Source organism: Bactrocera tryoni, chromosome 1 (assembly GCF_016617805.1).
Source record: "Bactrocera tryoni isolate S06 chromosome 1, CSIRO_BtryS06_freeze2, whole genome shotgun sequence".
Taxonomy (NCBI): domain Eukaryota; kingdom Metazoa; phylum Arthropoda; class Insecta; order Diptera; family Tephritidae; genus Bactrocera; species Bactrocera tryoni.
Window position 1 is genome coordinate 77,386,486 of NC_052499.1, and position 23,273 is coordinate 77,409,758.

General features: G+C 30.0%; 1 protein-coding gene across 13 annotated transcripts in view; it reads right to left on the minus strand.

Annotated features, from left to right (window-relative positions):
- Positions 1-23,273, minus strand: part of LOC120769448 (calcium-activated potassium channel slowpoke) — a 155,218-nt gene that overhangs the window by 66,408 nt on the left and 65,537 nt on the right. For 12 of the 13 annotated variants that reach the window (XM_040096441.1, XM_040096478.1, XM_040096502.1 and 9 more), the window contains exon 8: positions 275-385. In XM_040096441.1, the coding sequence (XP_039952375.1) occupies positions 275-385 (111 nt within the window). Of the gene's footprint in view, positions 1-274; positions 386-20,962; positions 21,055-23,273 lie in introns of all 13 variants that reach the window. The other variant, XM_040096469.1, reaches the window with a different exon arrangement.

The window sequence follows — 23,273 nt, forward strand, 5'->3', positions numbered from 1 at the left end:
TATTTATTATTTAATTAATTTAGATATATAAATATAAAAAAACTAAAATATCAGAATCTATATGTATATGAAGATAATATGTAACTGCACTTATCATGTCTTACTCAATATAAATAAATAATTTTCGAATGAATTACTACCCGTCTTATTTCATTTACTATTTATAAATTAATTTTATACATAAGACACGTATATAAGCTTACATAAATTTAAACAAAAAAATACTTAAGTGTACAACGACAGAGGCGATAAAGAATTCAAAGAGCAGACTTACCGATGTAAAAATACCACCTCCACGTCCACATCTTCTCGATCTTCGTGCAGGAAATCCTTTAAGAAATGCGACACCGACTCGTACGTTATATGTCCGCAAACGACAATATGTCTATGAATTATTAATGGGCGTGTCAGCGGCAGCAAACACACAAGCACATGGTACAGCATGTCAAAATAAATCGCAATGACACAACAAGCAAATTGTGAAGAGCGCAAACGTCCGCGGCGGGAAGCAGTGGAGCACCAAAGTGCAGGCGGGCCGAGGCATGTGGATGAGGCCGCATTGCAGTTGAGACCAGTCGTCAGCCAGCAGTCACACAAGCGCAGTTATGCAGTCACATAGGTATATGTGTGTGTGTGTAGGCGTTTGTGTGTGTGCGTGTGGTACAAACGGTTTTGCATATGAAATGCAATTTTGTTCAATATTTGCGCGAACAGAATAAAAAAGAGAATTCGATTAGAAAATTTGGTATTGACAATGGCTTAGGAGTAAATATAGCATATATAATAGTATGTAGAACAGAGAGAAGTACATAAATATATTTCATACATATTTATACTTGTACATACATTAATGTTAATAAGTTCTGTATATATATGTGTGTATAGTTGAGTTGTAGTTGTAAATCATAGGTAAATAAGTGTCACTGTGATAAAGTAAATGCTTATATAATTGTAGTGTATATAATGCATTATTTTGTATATATATGGTATGTATTATATGTATAAATTTACACTGATATATAGAATATAAATGAACAAGTTAATTTGCAGGTATGCGTGTAAGGGGAAATATATTTTAATTGTATGAGTCTAAGTTATATTTTGTACATAGGTATGTGTGTGTGTTTAGAGTGTAGTTAACTGTAGCAAATATTAGTTGCTTATATTTAATATTTTGTGTATTTTTGTTGTTATATAATGCTATTATATATGTACAAATGCGTGTAATATGTTGAAGGCAGCTCCAAAAGTCTATGTAGCGTGTTGAGTAGTACAGTGGCGCGCAGAAATATGATTTTCCATTATCCAACCATCAATAGGTTTAGTGAAAAATCACATGTCTACAAGCGCACTGTGCTGCAATTAGTTAGTAGTAATATTTTTACAATATTCTAGTAGTTGCATGTGTTTGTATAACGGCATATATGTACATATGTTTGCATGTATTGAATGTTTCTACACTTGTGTGTGTGTGTTGTTTTTTTATTTGTATAAATTGTAAAATTGTGTTTGTGTGTTCTTCGTTTATATAATTCAGTCTCAGCTTTGCTGTTTTTGTTATAGAAATTACATAAGTATATATTTAATGTATAAATTGCTAAATAAAAAGTCATTTGAAAAAATATATTAAAACTCAATAAATAAACGAGCATTAAAATCGTTATAAGTTAAAATATTAATTAAATCAATATATATTAGGGGCTCTCAAATCATATGATGAATAGAAAGAAAATGTTTATTTACTTTTATTTTCAAAACAAAAATTTAGTTATTTAGTCTGCTACCCCAGAGTTTACTTTAGGAGGTTACTTTAAATTAACACTATACTACAGGTACAACATTTTGTAAGAGAATATACACTTTAAACAAAAATAAAATTAAGAAATGTGCAAATGGTGGATAATTGCGAAATATATGCATTTCTTTTATTTTAACTGGTTTAGAAATACGCTTGTAGTTAGTTAGTCGATTGCAATCACATATTAAATGCTAAAAATGTAAAATATTAATACTAAGAAAACTTAATATGTTTTTATTACAACAAGTCAGAATAGAGCATATCGTCACCTAAAATGCAAAATAACGTAACATCACTTTTCATAAGCTTACAGGCGGAGGAAGAAAGGTATAATTAAAACCACTCATATTGAAACAAAATTTGAGTTTTGGTTAGAAAGTGGTTATATATTGTTTATTTCTGACAGCGGAATGAAAGTTTTGTGCTACATATATGTCACATGATGTAGTGAATCGTAAGCAATAAAAAACTCATCTTCGACTTTTTTGATGATACGTTGCTTTGCATTTTAGATTCCGATATATGTATGTATTTTGCAACTGAGCTGATTTTCGAAGCATATCCAGTAGTTCACAAGAATAGCGTTATTTCAGTGAAAAAGTGAGTTCTAACAATAAGTTTATAGCTCTATAAAAAACAATAAGTTTATAGCTCTATCAAAAAACAATAATTTTTACTAAAAAAATTAACAAATGATTTTTTTGTTGCACTTAATATCTTAGCAAATTTTTCTGTTTTCCTCTTTTATTGCATGAAATTTTTCTTTTGATTTTAAAAGATCATAAAGATCATTGGCATATGCAGAGAATCAATGAAGTCACGACGTATTATTAATTCTCAGATATCGGTACAGCGTGCTGGTGGAAGAGAATGGAAGAGTGAAAATTGGTAAAAAAGTGTAACGATAGAGAATTTACTGGAAATTGTAAATAAATTCCCCGGAAAAATAATATTTTGCTAAGCTGGTATGACTGTCCTTAATTACTATGCCAAATGTGAGCACGATCTGTCAACCAATTTGATAACAGCAGCTGCTTAAGTCGATACACATCAATAGTGCACTCCGATTTTTACAATGTATAATAATATCGAACAAAGAATTTGTCTCTAAGTCTGTATTTTCAACCAAATTTGGAGTGCGGAATCGTTGCTGATGGTGAAAATATTAAAAAAAAATTAATAAAAAGGCGCTTGAAAGAAGAGCTCGGCAGGTTTCGCGCGTCCGCTAGAATGATTTTGGACGATATTTTTTGTTTTCCAAAAAAACCACTCCAAAGCCGCACAAAAATCAAAGTGAGGGTTATTGCTTTTTTTGGATATTCGTGGTTTGATGCATCATGAATTGGATGCGGGGAGGCAGACGGTCAATAAGAAGTTCAATTTGCCGTACTGAGGCGTTTGGGTGAGAACATGCATCGAAAGCGGCATAAAATTCTGACGAAATTGTGAAAAATATGTTGACAAACTTTCTGACTCTAAGACCAAATATGAACACCGAGTAAGACTATATCCGCAATCAACTGGATAAACTTTGGGATAATTAAGAAATTTTGTTGAGGAACACAGAAAGCGGTTTCACCAGGATCTATGATGGAGGAAAAGTATTCAAGTTGATGGTATACCCATATGATGTAAGATTACTGCTGGTTCTTAAAAAGATATTGGCGATTGGAAAATGATAAAAGAAATGCTCATAAAAGGAGTTTTATGGAAATATAACAGATATACATACATAGGTTTTCGACAATTTTACATCGGTTTACTTGGATGTATCCTTATTTTTCAGAAAAAAGTGGCGTTGTCAATAAATCTCCTATTGCATATACATATATGTTCCAAGCTTTCTGGTTTTTTATGTAAGCTAGAAATGAGGAACTCAAAATGAACGAGAGCAAATATTACAAAATCATTGATTGTTTCATGAACGGTGAGCATACAATATATCCGTAATTGATCTTATATCCAGGGCAACAAAATCACTGTATACCAGTGCTATCGTAATACTTCTGAGCATTTTTGGTGCAAGGTGTAGTTCTACAAGTATGCTCATGAAGACGAGCTTGAATGGTAATCGTTGATAGTACAAGGAGTTTTACGAATGGAGCAACATGAGTAACTAAAATGACTCAAAGAAGAATTACTTTAATAATTTCTACTTTTCTTCAGACATTTGCCCCTACAAGCTATGCTTGAGTTTAAAATTTTCCGAAAAACTCTGAAGAAGTTGCTTTGAAAATAGGTAGAATAAAATAAGTAATAGTGCGATTTGGAATCAAAGAGTTTCGAAATCGATTTAAATGCCCCCTAGTATCTTTACACTGAGTGAAATTAACTTATATAAATCCATTTCCACGACAGTCGGGTCTACGTAACCGGATCGGCAGAATTCCGCCGCTAAATTTACCACAACCAGCTTATTAAATGAAATTAAATGCTTCAAATGCTCTCTTCTTATAACCTCTATTTCGAATATGTGCCTGACCTTCTAGTTAATTTTAAAGGCACGTAACATATTTTAGTAAAATTTTTTGACAATTTATTTAATAGTAATATGTATTATTAAAGCTTTATAATAAACGTTTCCAGTTTTTGTTTTTTTAAATAATAAATTTATTGAATTAAATTAGTTCAATTATATTTCATATTATTCACCATTTGCTTAAAGTTCTTTAAATATCATATACAACTTCACTAACTATGTGGACATGCAAAACATAAATTAAACCACCTAAATGTACATACATACCAACTACTGGAAGAGGTAAACATTGAAACCATCGCAAAATGCTAAATAAATTAAAATACACTCACACATTCATAGAGGCTACACAATTGCAGTGCTCACAACAACATGACCACTACACATGCCGCGTTTGGTGATTAAATCAACGATATGCTATGTTATGTAATGCTATAATATGATATGTTATGATATGCTATGTTATGTTATGCGTGTTATGCAATGCTACGTTATGCTATGTTATGTCATGTCAAGTTAGGTTATGTTATGTGTTATGTTATGTTAAGTTATGTTATGAGGTGTTATGCTATGTTAAGCTATGTTATATCATGTTACGCTATGCTATGTTATGTTATGTTATGCAATGTTGTGTTATGCTATGTAACGTTATGTTATGTTCTGTTATGTTAAGTTATGCAATGTAACAATGTTAAGTTGTTTATATAATGGCATGAATTCATGCAATTTATGCTTATTTATTAGAAAATTTGTAACACTTAAAATTTCGCGCTACACACTAGCAAGCCACATGCAAATATGATTCATGTATTATGTACGTAAAATGTTATGCTCAAAATAATGGTCAACAATTTGCATATGCCATGATATGTTTTTGTTTCTGTAAACGATTCTCTTTCCGTTGTGAATATTATTGATGACGTAGTTAAAAGATGAATGATGTGATGGCTTGAGCGGGCCAACTAATGATTAATATAATTCGGCGATGAGTGAGAGGATTTTTTTTATTTTTATTTTTTTTTTTTTTTGTTTTACGCTGCTACACAACAATTAATTACAGTTTCGGTTTACTGATTTGCAATCTCAACGATGCGATGAGCGATAATGTGAGGTTATGAGTGTGGATGCATACTTATTTGGTGACACATTTAAGTAATGGATGTTAGTGATTGATTCACCAGTGAACTCAAGCGGTCGCTATGAATGATTCATTTGATTTTGTTTTTATGGAATTTATGAAGATGTCAACAATTTCTATGATGATGCAATGTTTTTGGTTAGCGTTTTCAACTACTTTATTTGTTATATATTTATGTGTGTTGGTGTGTTTGTTAAAAATGGACGCACTAATGCTCAGGCAGTGGTTGCTTTAGCAAATACTACTTGCGTTCTTTATTGAGAAGGAAAAATAAAATCCATACTTGAAAAATATAAATTATTGTGTGTGCGCTTTTAACGAAATTGAATTGATATATGGTAGTGGAAGAAATTTTCATAGCAATTAAATGTGGTTGTTAAAATTGCAAAACACAAATGTTGCTCGAGTCCAAACAACGAACGAACAAACTTAATTTTTTGCATACTTAATTTTATACTCTTTTCTGTGCTTTGTTTTTTTTTTTTGGAAAATTGATGCCTGGCCACGCATTTCAGTCATGACTTTGTAATTACTTTATTTATACTAGTCATATTCGAAATATATTTACACTCTTTGAATATGACAGACTAAGCTTGATTTTATATTTTCTTATACTTTTTAACTCCTATAAAATATGAAAAAATATATTTATTTCGGTAATTAATGCTATAGGTTTGTAGTTGCATTGCTAGGTGGATGATAGCGTGTGCGATTTGCTGGTGAAATGAAAACTAAAATTCGTATGAAGGATTCATGAAGTTGTGCGGGAAATTCAAGAATAGTGATGAGCTTGTCTGATCATTCTACATACATACATACAGTACTTTAATGGGTGAGTTACTCGTACTCATGGATATTCGTTGCGTTTGTATGACTGCTAACTAATGGCTAGTTTTTCAATGCGGGTTTTTCACGAATTTAAAGTGAAGATTTTATAGGTTAGATAGATATACTAACGCTGAGTTTTCAAGTTCAAAATTAATGTCAAATGTGTTGGATTTTTGAGTTTAATTTTTTTTATTTCTGTGTAAGAATTTTACAACTTGACATGATTCGCATATACAAAAGCTATAAAATCGTACTCGAAGCTAAAGCTAAAGAATTATGAAAAGGAAATTGTACGAAGAAAGATATAAAATATGGTCAACTGTTCTAACAAAAATGAAGTCTAGGCAAAAAATTTCAAAAATCGAAATTTCGCTTTTCTCTATTTACTAAACTAAATATATTTAAGTTAGAGGATATTGGAAGTTAAAGAGAAAAAATTTCGAAAAGTAACATAACTAGGCTTGAAGGGGACATAAGAAGTTAAGGAGAAAAAATTTGAAAAATCCAACATAACTATGCTTGAAGAGAACATTGGAAGTTAAAGAGAAACAAATGTTGAAAATTTGGCATAGCTATGCTAGAGTTTTCGTACTCTCTGTTGAAGGTACAAAAGAGCGTATTTCATCCGCGACAGCATTCTATTTTTATGAAACCGATTTGGTTTTTATTTAGCTGCCACCTATAGCAAAAGCGAAAACATTCGCCAGAAAATCAAACTACTTGAAAACATCAACTGAACTCGTAATATCTGTTGTAAAATAGAGAAATTGCAAATTTTCAGTAAAATGCTAGCTTAACGTTATAAGTGCCGCATTAGCATCGATAATGGCAGTTTGGGTTAGGAATCACATGAAAGTACCTTTCAGCTTACTTTATCATTCAAAAACTCTATTATCCTCAGATTTTGCAGTTGTAGCAATAACCTCGTAGTATTTATAACTAATTATTAATTAATTATTTAATAATTTAAAATATTTCTTTAATGCCTCTTAAGCACTCACCAACACATTTGTCATTTATTTTGCCACTTTAACAAAATAACTACTTTTTCACTATAAACAAAATGCTTATAAAAAATATTACTGTGTACATGTATGCATATGTTGTAGTAGTTAAAAAAAATAAAATATTACAATAAAAATAATGTGTGCTCTACGCTTACTGCGTTTTGTTCTGCATTTACCTCAGCAAGTCCTATTATGCCTTTGTATTAAAGTAAACTAGCTTAAATACTGTTGCTTCTGCCTATAAAAACTAGTTTCTTAAAAAAAAAACTATAAAATATATTATGTAGCTTATAGAAAACGGCGTAACTCCAAAAAACGAAATTTCCGTACAGACACACACAAAAGTTAGTACTCTTTATATTTAAAAACATCAACGTATTTTTGTATATTCAAAACCATTTTGTTAACGTTGAGCACTTGGAAAGCTATGAAGTTTATTGATAACGTTGCAGCGATCTCTTTCGTCATCTACATAGTATACGAGCGCGCAGTTCGAGTTGGCTGTTTTTGCTGCCAAGCCGCTTCATTACATCAGTAGTTTATGCATTTCTGCGTAAATATGCAGTTATTGGTGATTTTTGTTTAGTTGTTTGTAATTAAAAAAATTTTGCCAGTTTGGGCTTATAATAATATTTATTTGTATTAAAAAATTTTTTTTAAGCAAAAAGCAAATTTATTCTGAAAACTTCAATTTAGAATTTTCATGACTTTTGGCTTAAAGGCGCATTGTTAATAATATTAGTATGTATGTTATTGCTACACACCAAGAAGCACATGAAGTTTACTTTTTTAAATTATTTTATGTGTATGTGACTCGCTAATATTAATCACATTAGACACTTATATACGACAATATCTGCTTTATTTTAATTTACCATGATTTGCTGTTGCTTGCGAAAACATTTAGTTAAAAGCAAAACATGTAAATGCAATAAACAGCTGGCCAATTTTCACACTACGCAAATGTATGCGTCAAAAAAGCTGATGAGTTTGTTGTCACTTAGTGGAGACTAACAAAAAATTTTTGTGAAAAAACTGACTTCTTTTCTCTAACGGTTTTTGTTGACTTTTTTGTATACCAATTTGATTAATAAACATAACTTCTTGAATTTTGAAAAGAAATGGATATGAAATCACTCGTTAAAAAGCTGCAATTTTGTAACCCCATTAATAGTAAACCTTCGCTAATTGAGGAAGTCTAAAAACGCATTTTATATGTCGAACTGGTTCGCTAATATTTGCGTATGTTAAAAAAACAAGTTTCATACTTAGATGTCTACATATAAAAAATACTTTGCGCCCTAGTACACATAGTACATAGCGACATAGAAAGTGTTATTTCTCATTTTTTAGCCAAAATTTTCGAGAGGAAATTAGCTAAGCAGTAGTTCCTTATATGAAAACACTTTGACAAGATTCGTAGATACTTAACCGGTTACTTCATCCGTTATTTAATCGACAAACATGTTATATGTGATATCATACAGTATAAATCAAAGTCTCGGTGGTAATAATCTCTGAATTGTTAAACAAGCAGACAAACGTGGCATGAATGGAATGGCCGCACATGCCTGGTATGAAAATTCAAATAGAGTGACATAAGAACTCCAGTAGGAGTGCAGGTAAACAGGTAACTGTCATATTGAAAGATACGCTAGTAGACTGGGAATACCATACAACGATTACTGTAAAAGCTGTCAAGAGGTAGAAGGAGAAGATGCTGTAGTACATCTTCAATCAACGCAACTATCTGTGGCGGTTTTCTTGACAATTTCATAGAAATATATCTATAGATAGATCAATAGATCCTGCTTTGAAATGCGGACAAAACGAACTTCGAGAGAGGTTGTGAAAAAATGCTCAACAATTTTATACTGCAAATTTTGTCTTTTCCGTTCCCAAAGTGCAAGTTTGCTATATAGCAGCGTATTCAAACTGATTGTGATTTATCAAACGGAGTGTCTTTTTAGTTGTGAGTGAAACCTCATAGGCAGACATCAGAGATTTGAGGAATTTTTTATTTTGTTTTAATTAAGATATGTTTATAAACCCCTAGGTTTGTTTTTTTGTTTTCCTCACACAAGTGCTGCCTGCTAGTATATTTAAACGCAACAAAATTTTAAATTAGCTTAGAACACATTTATTGATAGAAGACGAAGATCGCAATTGATTGCTGGGTTAAATTTTTCTTCATATCACGCCCCAAACTTCTTAATTGTTTTCATTTATGTTAATTTACGTTCGTAATTTATAAATAGTTATTAACATATACTATACTTCTTTTATTTTCTTCTTAATCAAGTATTTTTCTTACAAATGTAGCTTTTCAAAACACACTCGTTCCTAAAACGGTTTTCAAAGTGTTAACGTACATATGTTTGGTACACGCCTTCTAATGAAAAAAAAAAAAATCTGCTAAAAATCAAATAAATTACTCTATACGACATTTTGTTTTTTTTGAACTGGTAATACTATTTTTTGTTAGTCTTCGAATAATGCGATGAATTGAGAGCGAGCGAGTTTAAAAAGTAGTCAGAGTAGAGAATTATGTTAGTTGTTAGTAGAAAGAATTACAGAGAGGTAAAATGAGTTCACTGCAAATGAAAGTAAAACAATTTCGAAAGATACAATTTGTTATGTTTACATCAAAATAATGAAAATTCAAAAGTCGAAATCTAAATCGATAAGAAAGTATGGGTAGTGAAATGGAAATTCACAATCGAATTTGTAAGTCGAATAAGAAATTGATTGATATTGGAGAAAAAGTTCAATTCATCAGATTATTACAATTAATACACGCTAACAATTACATACAACTTGACGACAGTACTTATTACGATTAATTGAAAAAAATATACACACAATAAACACCAAACGCCAATTAAATTTCAATTTAGATTTATATATATATATACTTGTTTGTTTTTGTTTCTGCGTTTTTTTGTTTTTTGTTTAATTACATTTGTTTATAATTTAATTACAATCCAAATGTTTTAAAAGATAGGAAGAGAATAGACAGAGAATCGATATTTGATAATGAAGTTACGACGTATAGTTACGGAAAAAGGAAAAAGAAAAATCACAACCAAATCGTAAATGCTTTATAAAAACGTTTGAGCCAATATGGCATCACTATTTATGCAAAACTATAGACGACTGATTTTGTTTTTATTTTTGATCGGGTTTTACTATGCAACACAAAAATTGTTCGAAATTTTAGTGAAATTTTTTCTGTTTTACAATAGATAATTACAATAATAATAACAACACAACAAACACAAAGCGTGCAACATGAGAAATGAGCGCTTTAATCCGAAACTGCTGGAATGATTAAAAAAGATAAAATAAAAATTAAAAAAATAAAAAAAATAAAAAAAATAAAAAAATAATAAAAATAAATTCTCGGCTAACCTAGAAGTTGTAGGAAATAATTGAGGTATTAAAGTACTTTTTAATGTAACTTATAAAATTTTCAGTACTGAAGAAAATTTAAAAAAAATTTAAACAGAAATTGACTAAATTTTTTGTATTTGAGAAAATTAAAAACCAAACATTTTAAAATTGACTTCAGTTTTTTAATTTGAAAAAAAAATATATATAATTTATTCGAGGATGTGTGCAGGTACTAATTAAAATTACACCCTTTTTCAAGTGCAAATACGAAATTTTGAAATAAAATAATCAAAAATAATAATAATAATAATCAAAATTGTTAACAATTAACTAAGACGTTTAATAATGAATGTATCAACATGGTGTAATTTCATTTAATACCCATTTGGTAAGTAAGGCCTCTTAAGCGGGATCAGGCAGGAAAGGGTAGCGTTTAAGAATTTCTATTTTTAAAGTCTGTACGAATTAATTTAGTATTTTATAATTTTGTTTAAATTAAAAAAATATAAGTACGACCAATATTTTTAGTGTTTTTTTGGAACTTATGTTTATGATTTTTTTTAAATAATTTTTGAATTTTTTAAAATTAATTTTCGAATTTTTTTTAAATAATTATCGATTTTTTTATTTTTGTTTCAATTTTTATATTATTCATAATTGGACTGTAAATTGTTATTGTTTTTCTTTTTTTGTTCTTTTTTTATTTGTAAGTGTTGTGCTGAAATGTGCGTGGGCTAATTTGTTTGCCACCAGTGTGTTCGTTGGCATGTCGCTGTCATATATGCTGTGTGTTGTGTTGCGGAAGTCGTTGTTGGGTGTTGGGCAGGTGCGTGGCTAGTTGGGCTGCGTGCAGGGGCATGTGATGTGATGGATCTGTGCGGTTTTTCTTAACGTCGCCAATGATTTTCCTACACTGTTTTCGGCATTTGTGCAATTTTTCATTGTGTGCGCATGCATGTATGGAGTGTGGGTGGGCGGTTAAAGGACTTTCGGTGCGTTGGTGGAGTGCTGGTGTTGGTAGCTGGATTTTAGTTTTTGTAAATTTTCTAAATTTATTTGTCTGATTGTTGGAGTCGGGCTAATTTGATAATGTTTATTTAGGTATTGCATTTTTTCTGTGATTTTCTAATGTTTTCCAAATGTTTGGTGTGTGATTGCTTAATTTGCATTGCATTAAAAATCAAAATAAAATTTCATACACTTTTTTCTTTGAAGCAAACAAAAAAATTGCATTGGTTCAATTATTGTAGTACAATATCTTTTTTTGGATTTTTTTTCAAATACTTTGCTTAGAGTGACTTGACTTGCATAATTTTTAGGTGAAATAAATTATTCGAAATAGCAAAAATTTGATTTGTTTGTATGGATGAGCGGCAAAGGAAAACGAAAATACACTTAAAATAAAGTAATGGAATTTTAGTAGTTAGTTTAAAACACTAGTCATAAAGTATTAATTTTTTTTTTGTAAAAAATATTTTTTCAGCCTTAAACGCTGTTTGTTTTTCGTTAAAACGCGTTTACGGTGCTTAAAAGAAACATTTTTTGTTAGTAGTTTTTTGTTTTGATTTTGTTTCTTGCAGAAATTTCATTTTGATTTGGTGTTTATTTGCTAAAATTTACTTGTATAATCAAAGAAAAATTTAATATTTTTTCCATAGTTTAAAGCTAATTGATAATTTCTAAAATTAAAAATAAATTTAATTTAATTTGGAGGCTAGTTGTAGCTATTTCGTATTTTAGTTTATCGTTTTCGCTATGAACGATTTATAAACGTAAAAGTTTTTTGTTTGTTAAAATTGTCTCACCTTCGACCCTTTTCATTTTTTAACGTGCCCCCATATTTGGCTCTTGTTCCAATCAAGTCTATTATCTCAGGTATACAACTTGCAAAAATCGCCTGTGTTCAGTGTGAGAAATGAATTGATAGTGAAGAGTTTGAATAAAATTATTTCTTTCATTAGATTTTTTTGGATATTTTTTGTTAGTTTTGTTTTAACGCTGGATGCTGAAAACGAAATTTTATTTTTTTATGCGTTTTTGTTCATTATTTTTAAGATTTTTTTTGCTGGTTTTGTTAACGTGCTACATATGGAACCCAGTACTACTGGCAGCGCTTGACGTCCCTAGTTAATTTGCAGATTTTTTCTCCTTGATAAGTTAATTTTATTATATTTTTCGTTCTGGATGTAAAAGCAATGTGTACAATTGTTCATTTATATATTTTTATTTTTAATTTTTTCTACATAAATGTAAATAAAATGTATTTTAGTTATATTTTAATAGTATTTTTCAACAACATAACCTTTTTCCCTTTAAAGTTTCGCATAAAGAAAGTATTCTTTTGCGGAACACACTCTCAGTGAAGTTGACTTTTAGCTGTTCCTTATATACAGTTGGCTTAGACTGTGTTCACACGGTTTTTTGTAGACAAGGTGACGAATAGAAATGACGAAGAGATCATGAAGAATATGATCGGCTGACATGCCTTCAAGAATTAGGGCAAATGATATGAAAGGAAATTGGAAATTTCGCAACTCGTGTTACTGGAGTTGTATCGCTCTTGTAAACATAATGGGCAACACCAAAAGAGAATTGCTCCACAACGAGCAACAAAAGTCTTTGCATTCAAACTCAGTTTTGGCCCCGTGAACTATTTTAAATGTTGCTTTGAATAAATCAGCAATCAGTTGACATAAACAAAAATTATTTCGTTCAAATAAATTATTATGAGGAAAGCAAATTTGGCAAAACATTTTTTACCAAAAAAATATTAGCTAAATAATGATTATAAACAGACGGCTTCGTAAATTGTTAGAGTATTTAATAACACGAGGGAAAGTGTCCGAAGGGGATGTGCAAACCTGAATGAAGCGATTTGCATTTCCGTTGTGAAATCTTTAAACCACATTTGGCACTTTTTGGTGTTTGGAAATTTTCATAACATCAAGTCAGGACTACCGAATCTCCAATATACATATCTCAAAATACTTTTGCGGTTAGATTGGCCCATTCGGTCTTACGAAACTCATAGAAACAGAAACTTCTGGTAGCGCTTTTGTGTCGTTAACCGGTAACTTAACCGATAATAATAATTATCAGTACATTGTAAGAATTAGCGTTAGAACAAAAACAAAAACACATACTGTCCAACTCGTAAGACTTTTGCGTTTCAATTTGATCTTACGAAACTCATAGAAATAGAAATTTCTGGTAGCGCTTTCGTGTATTTAACCGGTTACGTAACCGATAGTAATAACTATTATAAAAATTATTAAGAATTATTAACACTGAACACATTGCTTGAATTTTTTATATCACTTTTTAAGAAAATATTGACCATTAACAACTAATATCACCTGGTAATAAAGGCCTTCGCTCTATCGAAAGCAACGCAGGGAGTGAAACTGTTTATGTTTCCTTCTTCGGACAGCTTACGAGTTTATACCAAAATTGAACAAATGTGTATTATTTACATACATTGGTATATACTTTAATATGAGTTATTGTAGTGTAACGCTAACAAAATAATAATAATAATCATAAAACTGTTTAATTATAAAACTCGAATGAAAATGAAATTTTCAAGTAAAATCGAACTCAACAACGGAATTACTGTGATTAGTTGTACCTACATAAACGAGTAGTTCAAACGAGTAAGTATGTAAATCCAACAGTTTTCAGAGTACAAGTCAATAAAAAATTTAGTTTCGTAACAGTGTAGTTTTCGTTTACAATTTTTTTTTAAACTAATGTTTAAAATTTTGCAGAGAGGCGTTGATTTCTTGGGGGAATGTGTTTTAGAGCTAACAAAACATTGGAACTATAATAGGTTTTGAATATAGTTGCATAATTGCGAGTATATTTTCATTTAGACATATTTACAACGGCGTTTAAAAAACAACAAATTTGTGGCTGCTAAAATATATGGTAGAAATTTTAACTTGTATACCTACAACCTACTAGAAATCTTCTAATTACTGCTGACTATAAATTCTGTGTAAGATTGCCGAAATCTAAAGGTATATTCACCTACCAATACATGTTTGTATATATAAAAAAATATTAAATTTATAAACTATATTATATTTCTTGTACCTCAAGTTTGCTAAGAAAGTAAGCTAGTTTTCTAAAACAACACTACCCTAACGATAATGACAGTAAACACGGTGGAGTGTGGCGTAAACAATTAAAACAGGGTGCACTTTACTTATGGGTGAGTGTGCGCTTGGCTGTAATGATTGCTTTAAATGACCTAAGCAAATATAATATTGTGAATAATTCTAGAAAAAATTAACTAATCGATGATATTTTGGTGGAGTTAATTGAGCAGGGATTTTATAGGAGTTTGGGAATATAAAAGGGTATACTTAATGATGACATTGTATGATTTGGCATAGTTGCTTGAAATTTTTGCTAAAGACAGTTGTAAAAAAATCTGTAGCTTTCATCAACATGTTGTTGTTGTCTTTTATAATATATTATAACGTGAGCTATATAAAATAATTTTTGTTAACTTTTCACCTGACTTTTTCTATGCGTGGCTGCGGCATACAGTACGAGCGAACGAGCGAACGAACGAGAACGAACGAATGAACGAACGGTGCAAGCAATAAAATTGAACTCATTAAAAATATTTTATCAATAATAATTTGTACACTATTTTTGTTTTGCTGTGTTTTATTATTAATTTACAAGAAAAATATATACGCTATAAATTATTGCTAAAAATGTAAGTATATATTTCAACGGTGTAATACGACTGCGTTAAGTAATAGTATGCAAAGCTACAGCATCATCAAACTCTAAAAAAAACTTGTGAAATTGTTGTACTTATACTCAAGGAATTGTGAGAGGGAAAATTATTTAACAAAAGAAGAATCGTATATATATTTTTTTCATTTTCAAAAAGTAAGCAAATTAAAAGCAGTTTATATAAAATCGGGTACTTGAACAAATCGCACTAAAATCGGGCAAAAGCACAGCGTTAAAATTCGTATAAAATCGTTAAGAACAAAATCAAATGCAAAAATTAGTTTTTAAGAAAAAAAATTAAATGAAATCAAAAAAAAATATAACTTGTGTTTTTATGATTGTTATAAATATTATCTCATTAATGTATTTATAAAATTTCAATTTTAGCTTTAATATAGTTTTGATTTCTTTCTTTCTCGCTGCGTTCTCATGGCAAAACTTGTCGATTTTCGTATCATCTTTGCTAGACGTCTGTTTGTTTTAGAGCATGTACGAGTACGAATGTTGTTAGTATGGACGAGAAGCGTTAATTTTGTACTAATTGTTTTGCGGAAAATACAGAAAATAAGTTGTTATTTTAAATTATAAATAATTGTATGACTTCTTCTATAAATTATTTTATTTAAACTCTGATAAATTTTAATTTTTTTTCCTTTAAACTATAGCTGATTCTAAAGAAATATATTTATAAGGAGTATATGTAAATATCCAAACTTCTCAATTGAATGTCATTTTCCTTTCTTCTATGGTACTTAAAGTATTTTTATTATTTTTTCTGGCAAACTAAATACATGTGATGAAACCCAAAAATACGAAATGAAATAAAAAAGAAATTACCGAGGATGAAAATTTTCAAAATCTATTAGAAGATGAGAGCTAAGCGCTTTAGGCGTCAGCATAGACATTAACTGCAGTGTTGATAGTTTTTATATACTTCTGTACCAAATATGTTAAGGGTAGATATATCATTTTGAGGGGCTAAATCCACTTGTCCATTTCAAAAATCAATTCTTACTTGCGTGTACATCAAATGTACATGTGATTGAGAATATTCTCTGAAAAATTAAAGATGATCCAGATAGTTTCGACTATACGAATGTATTTGTTAACTTAGCCTAAGCGGTTCTTAAAACTTTAAACGCATTTTTCTCGAAACTCTTTTTCAGAGTCGATGAGTAAATTTTCTTCGAAACGGTTAGGCCAATCGAGTTAAAATGTTCACATGCCCTTTTTAGATACATTTTTCAGATAGGGAATAAGATTCTTAAAGCCATTTGAAGAATAATTTTTTCCAAAAAAAAAAAACACTTTCTGTTTTAAAGCCGACATTTTATCAAACATCAAAATTTTGACTGGTCGTTCGATTATGACCTTAATTCATAAAATTTGGTTTGGTTTTTGGATTAAAGATAATTTTAAGCAGAAAATCTTTCCCGCCGCCAGACACAATTTTGGGCAGGTACGCCCGAGGATGTACTACGAGGTCAAGGAAATCAAATTTTTTTCAAAATAAACCTCTGATTAATTGAGTACATTAAATTATGTAAACGCACGTTTATTTTAACTTATTTGATAATAAAATGGCGCTTAAAAAATTCCCAAAAAAAATTTCTGACTTGCAAGTAGTTATAATCCCTTAAAGGCTTGGGCGCAAATTTTGAAAAAAAAAAATAAAGGAAATACATATTGTGACAAAAGAACAACCGGAAATTGTAATTAAATTTTCCGGATAAAATAATTTATTTTGGTAATTTAGTAGCACTATCAATAAATAATATGCCAAATATGAGCGCGATCTGTGAACCAGTTTGTTTACAGCAACCTCAGTAGTGCGTTGCAATTTGTACAATGGATAAAAATATTGAACAATGAATTTGTCTTAACTTTTGAATTTCTAACCAAATTTCGGGTGTGGAATCATTGCAAATATTGGCAAAGGCTTACGGTTATTCAGTTTTATAAAAAACACAAGCCTAAAAGTGATACAAAGTCTTGAAAGAAAGTCGAGAGATCGTTGAAAACATGCCTTGTTCTGGACGACCTTCGACCTCTTTAAAAAAGTGGAGCATAGGACAAGTGCCAACTCTCCAGCAAGAGAGCTCAACATTTCTCCCGAATCTGTTCGAGTGATTTAGGTGGACATTTTGAATATGTAATGCTCGACTCGTCACAATAAAGCTGAATTTTTTTTTTCAAAATGATGCCGTGAACAAGTATCTTTGGACATGCTTGATCGTGCGGATTCCGACCCCACATTCATGGAGAGCATTATGACTGCCGATGAAATATGGGTTTACGAGTTTACAAGTTAACAATAATCGGAATCGAGGAGAAAAACGGGCCGACCCCGAAAAAACCACGCTAAAGTCGCTTGAAAATCAAAGTGAGGCTCATTGCTTTTTTCGATATTTGTGGTTTGGTGCATCATGAGTTTGTTCTGAAGTTATAGACGGTCAATAAGGAGTTCCATTTGGCTATATCCGTATTGAGGCGCTTGCGTGAAAATGTCCGTCGAAAATAAAAAACGATTCATGACTTTTACATGATTATAATGCGCCTTTGCATCGAGCCACGATTGTGATTGAATATAAAGCCAAAAACGTAATGAATACCAAGCATTGAGCACGCTATTCACCAGATTTGGCTTCGTGTGATTTTTTCTTGTTCCCCAAACTGAACCTGCCGCTCCGTGGAATCGGAACTTAGTCGATCGAAGAGATTAAACAAAATTCGCTGAAGGAGCTGAAAGCCATCATTGATGAAAAGTATTTCGGAGGGGCTGTAAAAATCGTTGGCATAGGTATATTACATCTGGTGGGGAAGAATAATTAAATATTTTGCGTTTTATTTACAATTTCTGAGTACTTTTTCGTCTTAATGTATCCTATGTATTAAATCGTTTTGTACTTAATTTTGATTTTTCACGAAGCCGACATTTTCTCTTGTTTCATATCAATTTAGTCTTTGGAGGGTGCTTGGATGCCCGAATTGTGGTGCGTGTTCAGAAATGGCAGCTTCCGACAACGACAAAAGCATAAAGTTTATCGCACTCAGGCAATATCAAAATAAAATAAAGTGAAAGCTTTATTAAGATAGCAACTCCATTTACAGTGTACATTGGCCAGTCCCAAATTTTTTTGATTTTTATTAAGAACAAGCGGACAAATCCATTAGCCGCACATGTCCGCTTATGGCAGATTTCACTGTATATACATTGTTTTTTACATGATTTATTGATCGGGCAGAGTTTAAAACAGTATTGTTCCCAAATAATATAATATTCTCAGAGTTTTCTCTGAATTCCAACTGTTTGCTAGAACATCTTCATCTTCAAACTGCTAAAGAGTATCGAATGCAAAATAAGCTTTTGTTGGCTGGAGGTTTGAAAGCTTAGTTTTCATTTATTTTGTAAGCGATAACAGATAATATTTTAGTGCGCAAAATTGTCCGGAAATTTTTTAGTAAACAATACAACAAATTAAATTAAAAACAAGTTATGCAGCGTGTGAAATAATAGGTGTAACTGCAGTGTTGCCATATTTTCAATACTATCCCTAATAATGATTGTCTCACAGGATAACGAATTTGTATTTTTATTTATTTATCTTTATTTTTGCGTGCTTTGATTAAACTAAAAGTTAACTCATAAAAGAATTCAATCAAAATTAACTAATAAAAGTTTTACAAATATACATATATTCACAACTTTTCAAAAAATAGCGAAGTGTTAGTGTATGTCTGCATAGTTATATTCGAAATAACAGCATTAAGCATTTGTATGTAGTATGTCGTGTAGGGTGAAAAATAGCAAACAATATTCTCTTTGCATTTATGAAGCGTGTGTAGGATAATGCACGTTGGATACAAATATTTATTAACAAAATTTTTGTTTTGTGGAATGAAAACATTTAGAAAGCAAATGCCAGTCTTAATTTGCATAAGTGAGCATGGTCACAATAAATATAAATTAAATAATAGTTTTAGATTAAAAAAAAAATAAAAATAATTTGTTGTAAAAAATGTTAAATAGTATTTTTGTATCATTTTTGTAATGAAATAAATTAAAAATGAAAATATTTTTACAAAAAAATAAAAATATTTGATGTAAAAAATATTAAATAATATTTTTGTATCATTTTGTAAGAAATAAATTAAAAATATAAATATTTTTTTTTTGTAATATTTTCATTTTTAATTTATTTCTTACAAAAATAAATCTACAAAAATATTATTTAATATTTTTTACATCAAATTATTTTTATTTTGAACTTAAAATTATTATTTTATTTATATTCATTGTGAACATGCTCACTTATGCGAATTAACACTTTTTTTACAAAAAATATTTTTATTTTTCATTTATTTCTAACAAAAATTATAGAAAAATATTATTTAATGTTTTTTTTTTCGTGTTTTACCACGTAAAAAAATGTAAATGCTTACATATATTATTGTTTGAGTTGAAGCAAAAATGTAAAATAAAAAAAGCGTTTGCTTTACAAAGCTTCTCATATTGCGTGTTATACATTTGTATGCTAATTTCTGTAACTAATTTTTTTTCTTTCAAATTATACACATTTATAAAAATTATTCGATTTAATTTTAAATATTTTTTCTGGGTTGCAGGTGTTCACACTAACGCTGATATGCCTTACAAAAATAGCTCTTAGACTAGCAAATTGGTTACCGCCTCGCTGCTACTTAGACGTTATGTGGAGAGTGGAGTGGAAAAAGTATATATCTATATATGTAAAGCTGAACACATAAAGAAAGTATTAGAAACACATGCCGCCAAGAAACCAATGCTTTTCTGATCAACGCTGGTTTTTCTAACTAATTATTTTCTTTTACAAATTTCACTTTAGTTAAATGAAATTGGAAATACATAAACGGTATATTAAAAAAAAAAACAGTTGCATTATTTTCTTTACGTTGGTTTTGGGTAAGCATTCTATAGAGAAAATGTTGTTGGTTCACAATATTGCGCACAAGGCTGTCCAAAAGGTTTTGTAAATGCTTTTTTACTTACAAACAAATATTTTATATTCTTTTATTAAAAATTTCATTGCATTTGCGCTTGTGTTTGCAACTTGAGTTTGCATTTGAAGAGATTTATGTTGACTTCAGAGTAGAAAATACAAATCTCAAGTGTTTCAGCGAAAGAGAAAGAAATCAAAAGTGTACAAATTATAAAGCAAATGAAAAACCAAAAAAAGAAATTAAATAATTAAATTTTTTTTGTAAAAATATGTATACTAAAAATTCACTAAATTTAGTAAGCTAATTGAATTGTATATATATTTATTGTATTTGGGATTGTTCAGTTTATGCGATAAAATTCAAATTGAGTGAGTCAAATGAATTTTTCAATCATTTTTTTAGTTTTTAGTATAAATGCTTACTTAATCACTTATCATACTAATTAAGTAATGATGTAGTATATTTGGTTTGGTTTGGTTGATATTTTTTGTTTTTGTATGTGGGTAGTAATTGGTTCATAGTATATATGTATGTAGTATGTAGGTATAGTTTAACGCTAGAGCGGTACAACGCAGTGGTTGGTGTACCTTTTTCTAGGATCCTTGCTATATGTTCCACCATATTTGCTTCTTTGCGCTGCCAGTTCAGTGATTTCTGGTATCCAACTAGCGAACACAGCCTAAAGTTAACACACATATACATTTATATAAATTTATATAATTATGTACAAATATACACGGGAGCGGGATAGGTAGTACAGAGTTCAAAAAAAATGTATTATATATATTTTTCAATGCAAAAGACTGCAAGGCTTTCCGTTAACAAAAAATTTATTTTTTTTTATTTTTTTAATATATTTGTTTTTTATATTTTTTAAAATTATTTTTGGAAGTTTTTGAAAAATCACTAACACTCGCAGTTTTCGACGCTTGTGCTACTAATAGTGACCTTTGTTGTTGTAGTGGCACATATGTATTTGTTGTATTTATATTTACATTTAAACATGATAATGGGTGCCTTTATACGCAGACGTCGCAGACAGCTGTGGGCAGCGTAGCAAATATACACAATAAACCTGCTTACGTACACTAACGCACATACACACACAAATTGCGCACATTGCACGCACACACACACCAACACGTTTGTTATTTATTATTCGTTTCTTTACTGCTACATATTTAAATAAAATACGCATTACTAGTAGAAGTCCTGAGGAAATTTAATTTAATGAAAAAAAATTATTTCTTTACTATTTACTGAGTAGAGAAGGCGAAAAAGTGAAAAAGATAAGTGGAAAAAATTGAATTCACTTCAAATACTTTTACGCTGTAATTAATATGAAATTTTTACTTTTGTTTACGCTAAAGAGGCGCCGCTAAAACGTGGTTGTATTGGTGTTTGTATTTTACAAATTCATTTTTTTTTATTTAATATATACATTGATTTGTTTTACGTGTGTTGTAGTTACTGTGAATGCGCCTATTTATTTATTGCTAAACTTATTAATGAAAACCCTAAGCAGTTTCATAGTACATAGGTGTGCAGCAGTACCTACTGTACAAAAGACTAAAGAAACAAACTCGATTTACTGCTTTGTTGCCTACATAATACTCAGCTATTGCAAATACTTACGATTAGGTTTGAAATTTTCAATAAACTATTATATTATTTTCTCAAAAGTGCTTTTACTTAATAATGTTAATAAAAAAATACTTGAGTTATTTACAAAGTACATGTATGCAGCTGAGAGGCACATTTTGGGGTGGAGAGAGACGATAGAACGTAGAGTAGTAGATGAGCGAGAGCGCAGTTTAAAGAGAGTGTGAAGTGAATGTGAGTAAGTGCGTACCAAAATCAATCGAAAATATTGCATATTAATGTAATGAGTCGAAAAAGTGCCAAATGTAAAGGAAATTGTTGAAACAAATCAAAAACAGAATTTTTTATTAGTTACAGTGTAGTTAGTGGTAGATGGCTGTAATGTTGAGAATATCAAAATAAAATTGCTACTTAAAGCTAAATAACGGAGATAGGGCACAATAGACCAAATAACCTCAATTAATTTTTAAATGATGGAGATATTCTTATAATTTGGATGTGATATTCAGGATTTTTAATGACTTCTAAGCAGTTTACTACAATATATTTGTATGATAATAAATTAAAAGGGAGAGAATAGTGTTCCTGATAACCGATTATTTCAAATTCAGTCGTAGGAAGATTTTAACTGTCATGTTTTGGGATGTGTGATATCAGTAATAAATAAAAAAAATTATGTAAATTTAAAAAGTTATATTTATGAAATTATTTATGGTTTATATTAAACTCATTATTTTTAACTTTACCCTAGACAAACCTATAATTATTTAAAGTACATAAATAATAGCGAATCATTTATAGTATATAAATATTAGTGAAGTAGGATTTGCTTGCTAAAGCAGAAGAAGGGAAATTTCATCAAAAACCAACAGGGGTTCGATTTTTTTTTAAATAGTAGAGGGAGTAGATTTTCACAGCATTTGGGTAATTTTAGTTAGTTATTATTATTACCATCATAATAACCATTATTACTCTGCTTATCATATATTAAGGATATGATGTCCCAGTCCCTGCTGGTTTGACATTCTTTTAAAAAGGCACCCGAAAGTTGTAACTAAATTCCCCGAGTAAACGATTTTTCAAAGCAATGTATTTTGCTATGTTGATAGGACTGTTCTTAATTACTATGCCAAATATGAGGGCGATCCGTCAACCAGTTTGTCACAGCAGCTGCTTAAGTCGGTACCCTAGTAGTGCTTTGCGCTTTTTACAATGGATAAAAGTATCGAACACAGAATTTGTCTCAATTTTTTTTTTTTGTAACCAAATTTCTTGTTTCGTATTTCGACTGTTGAG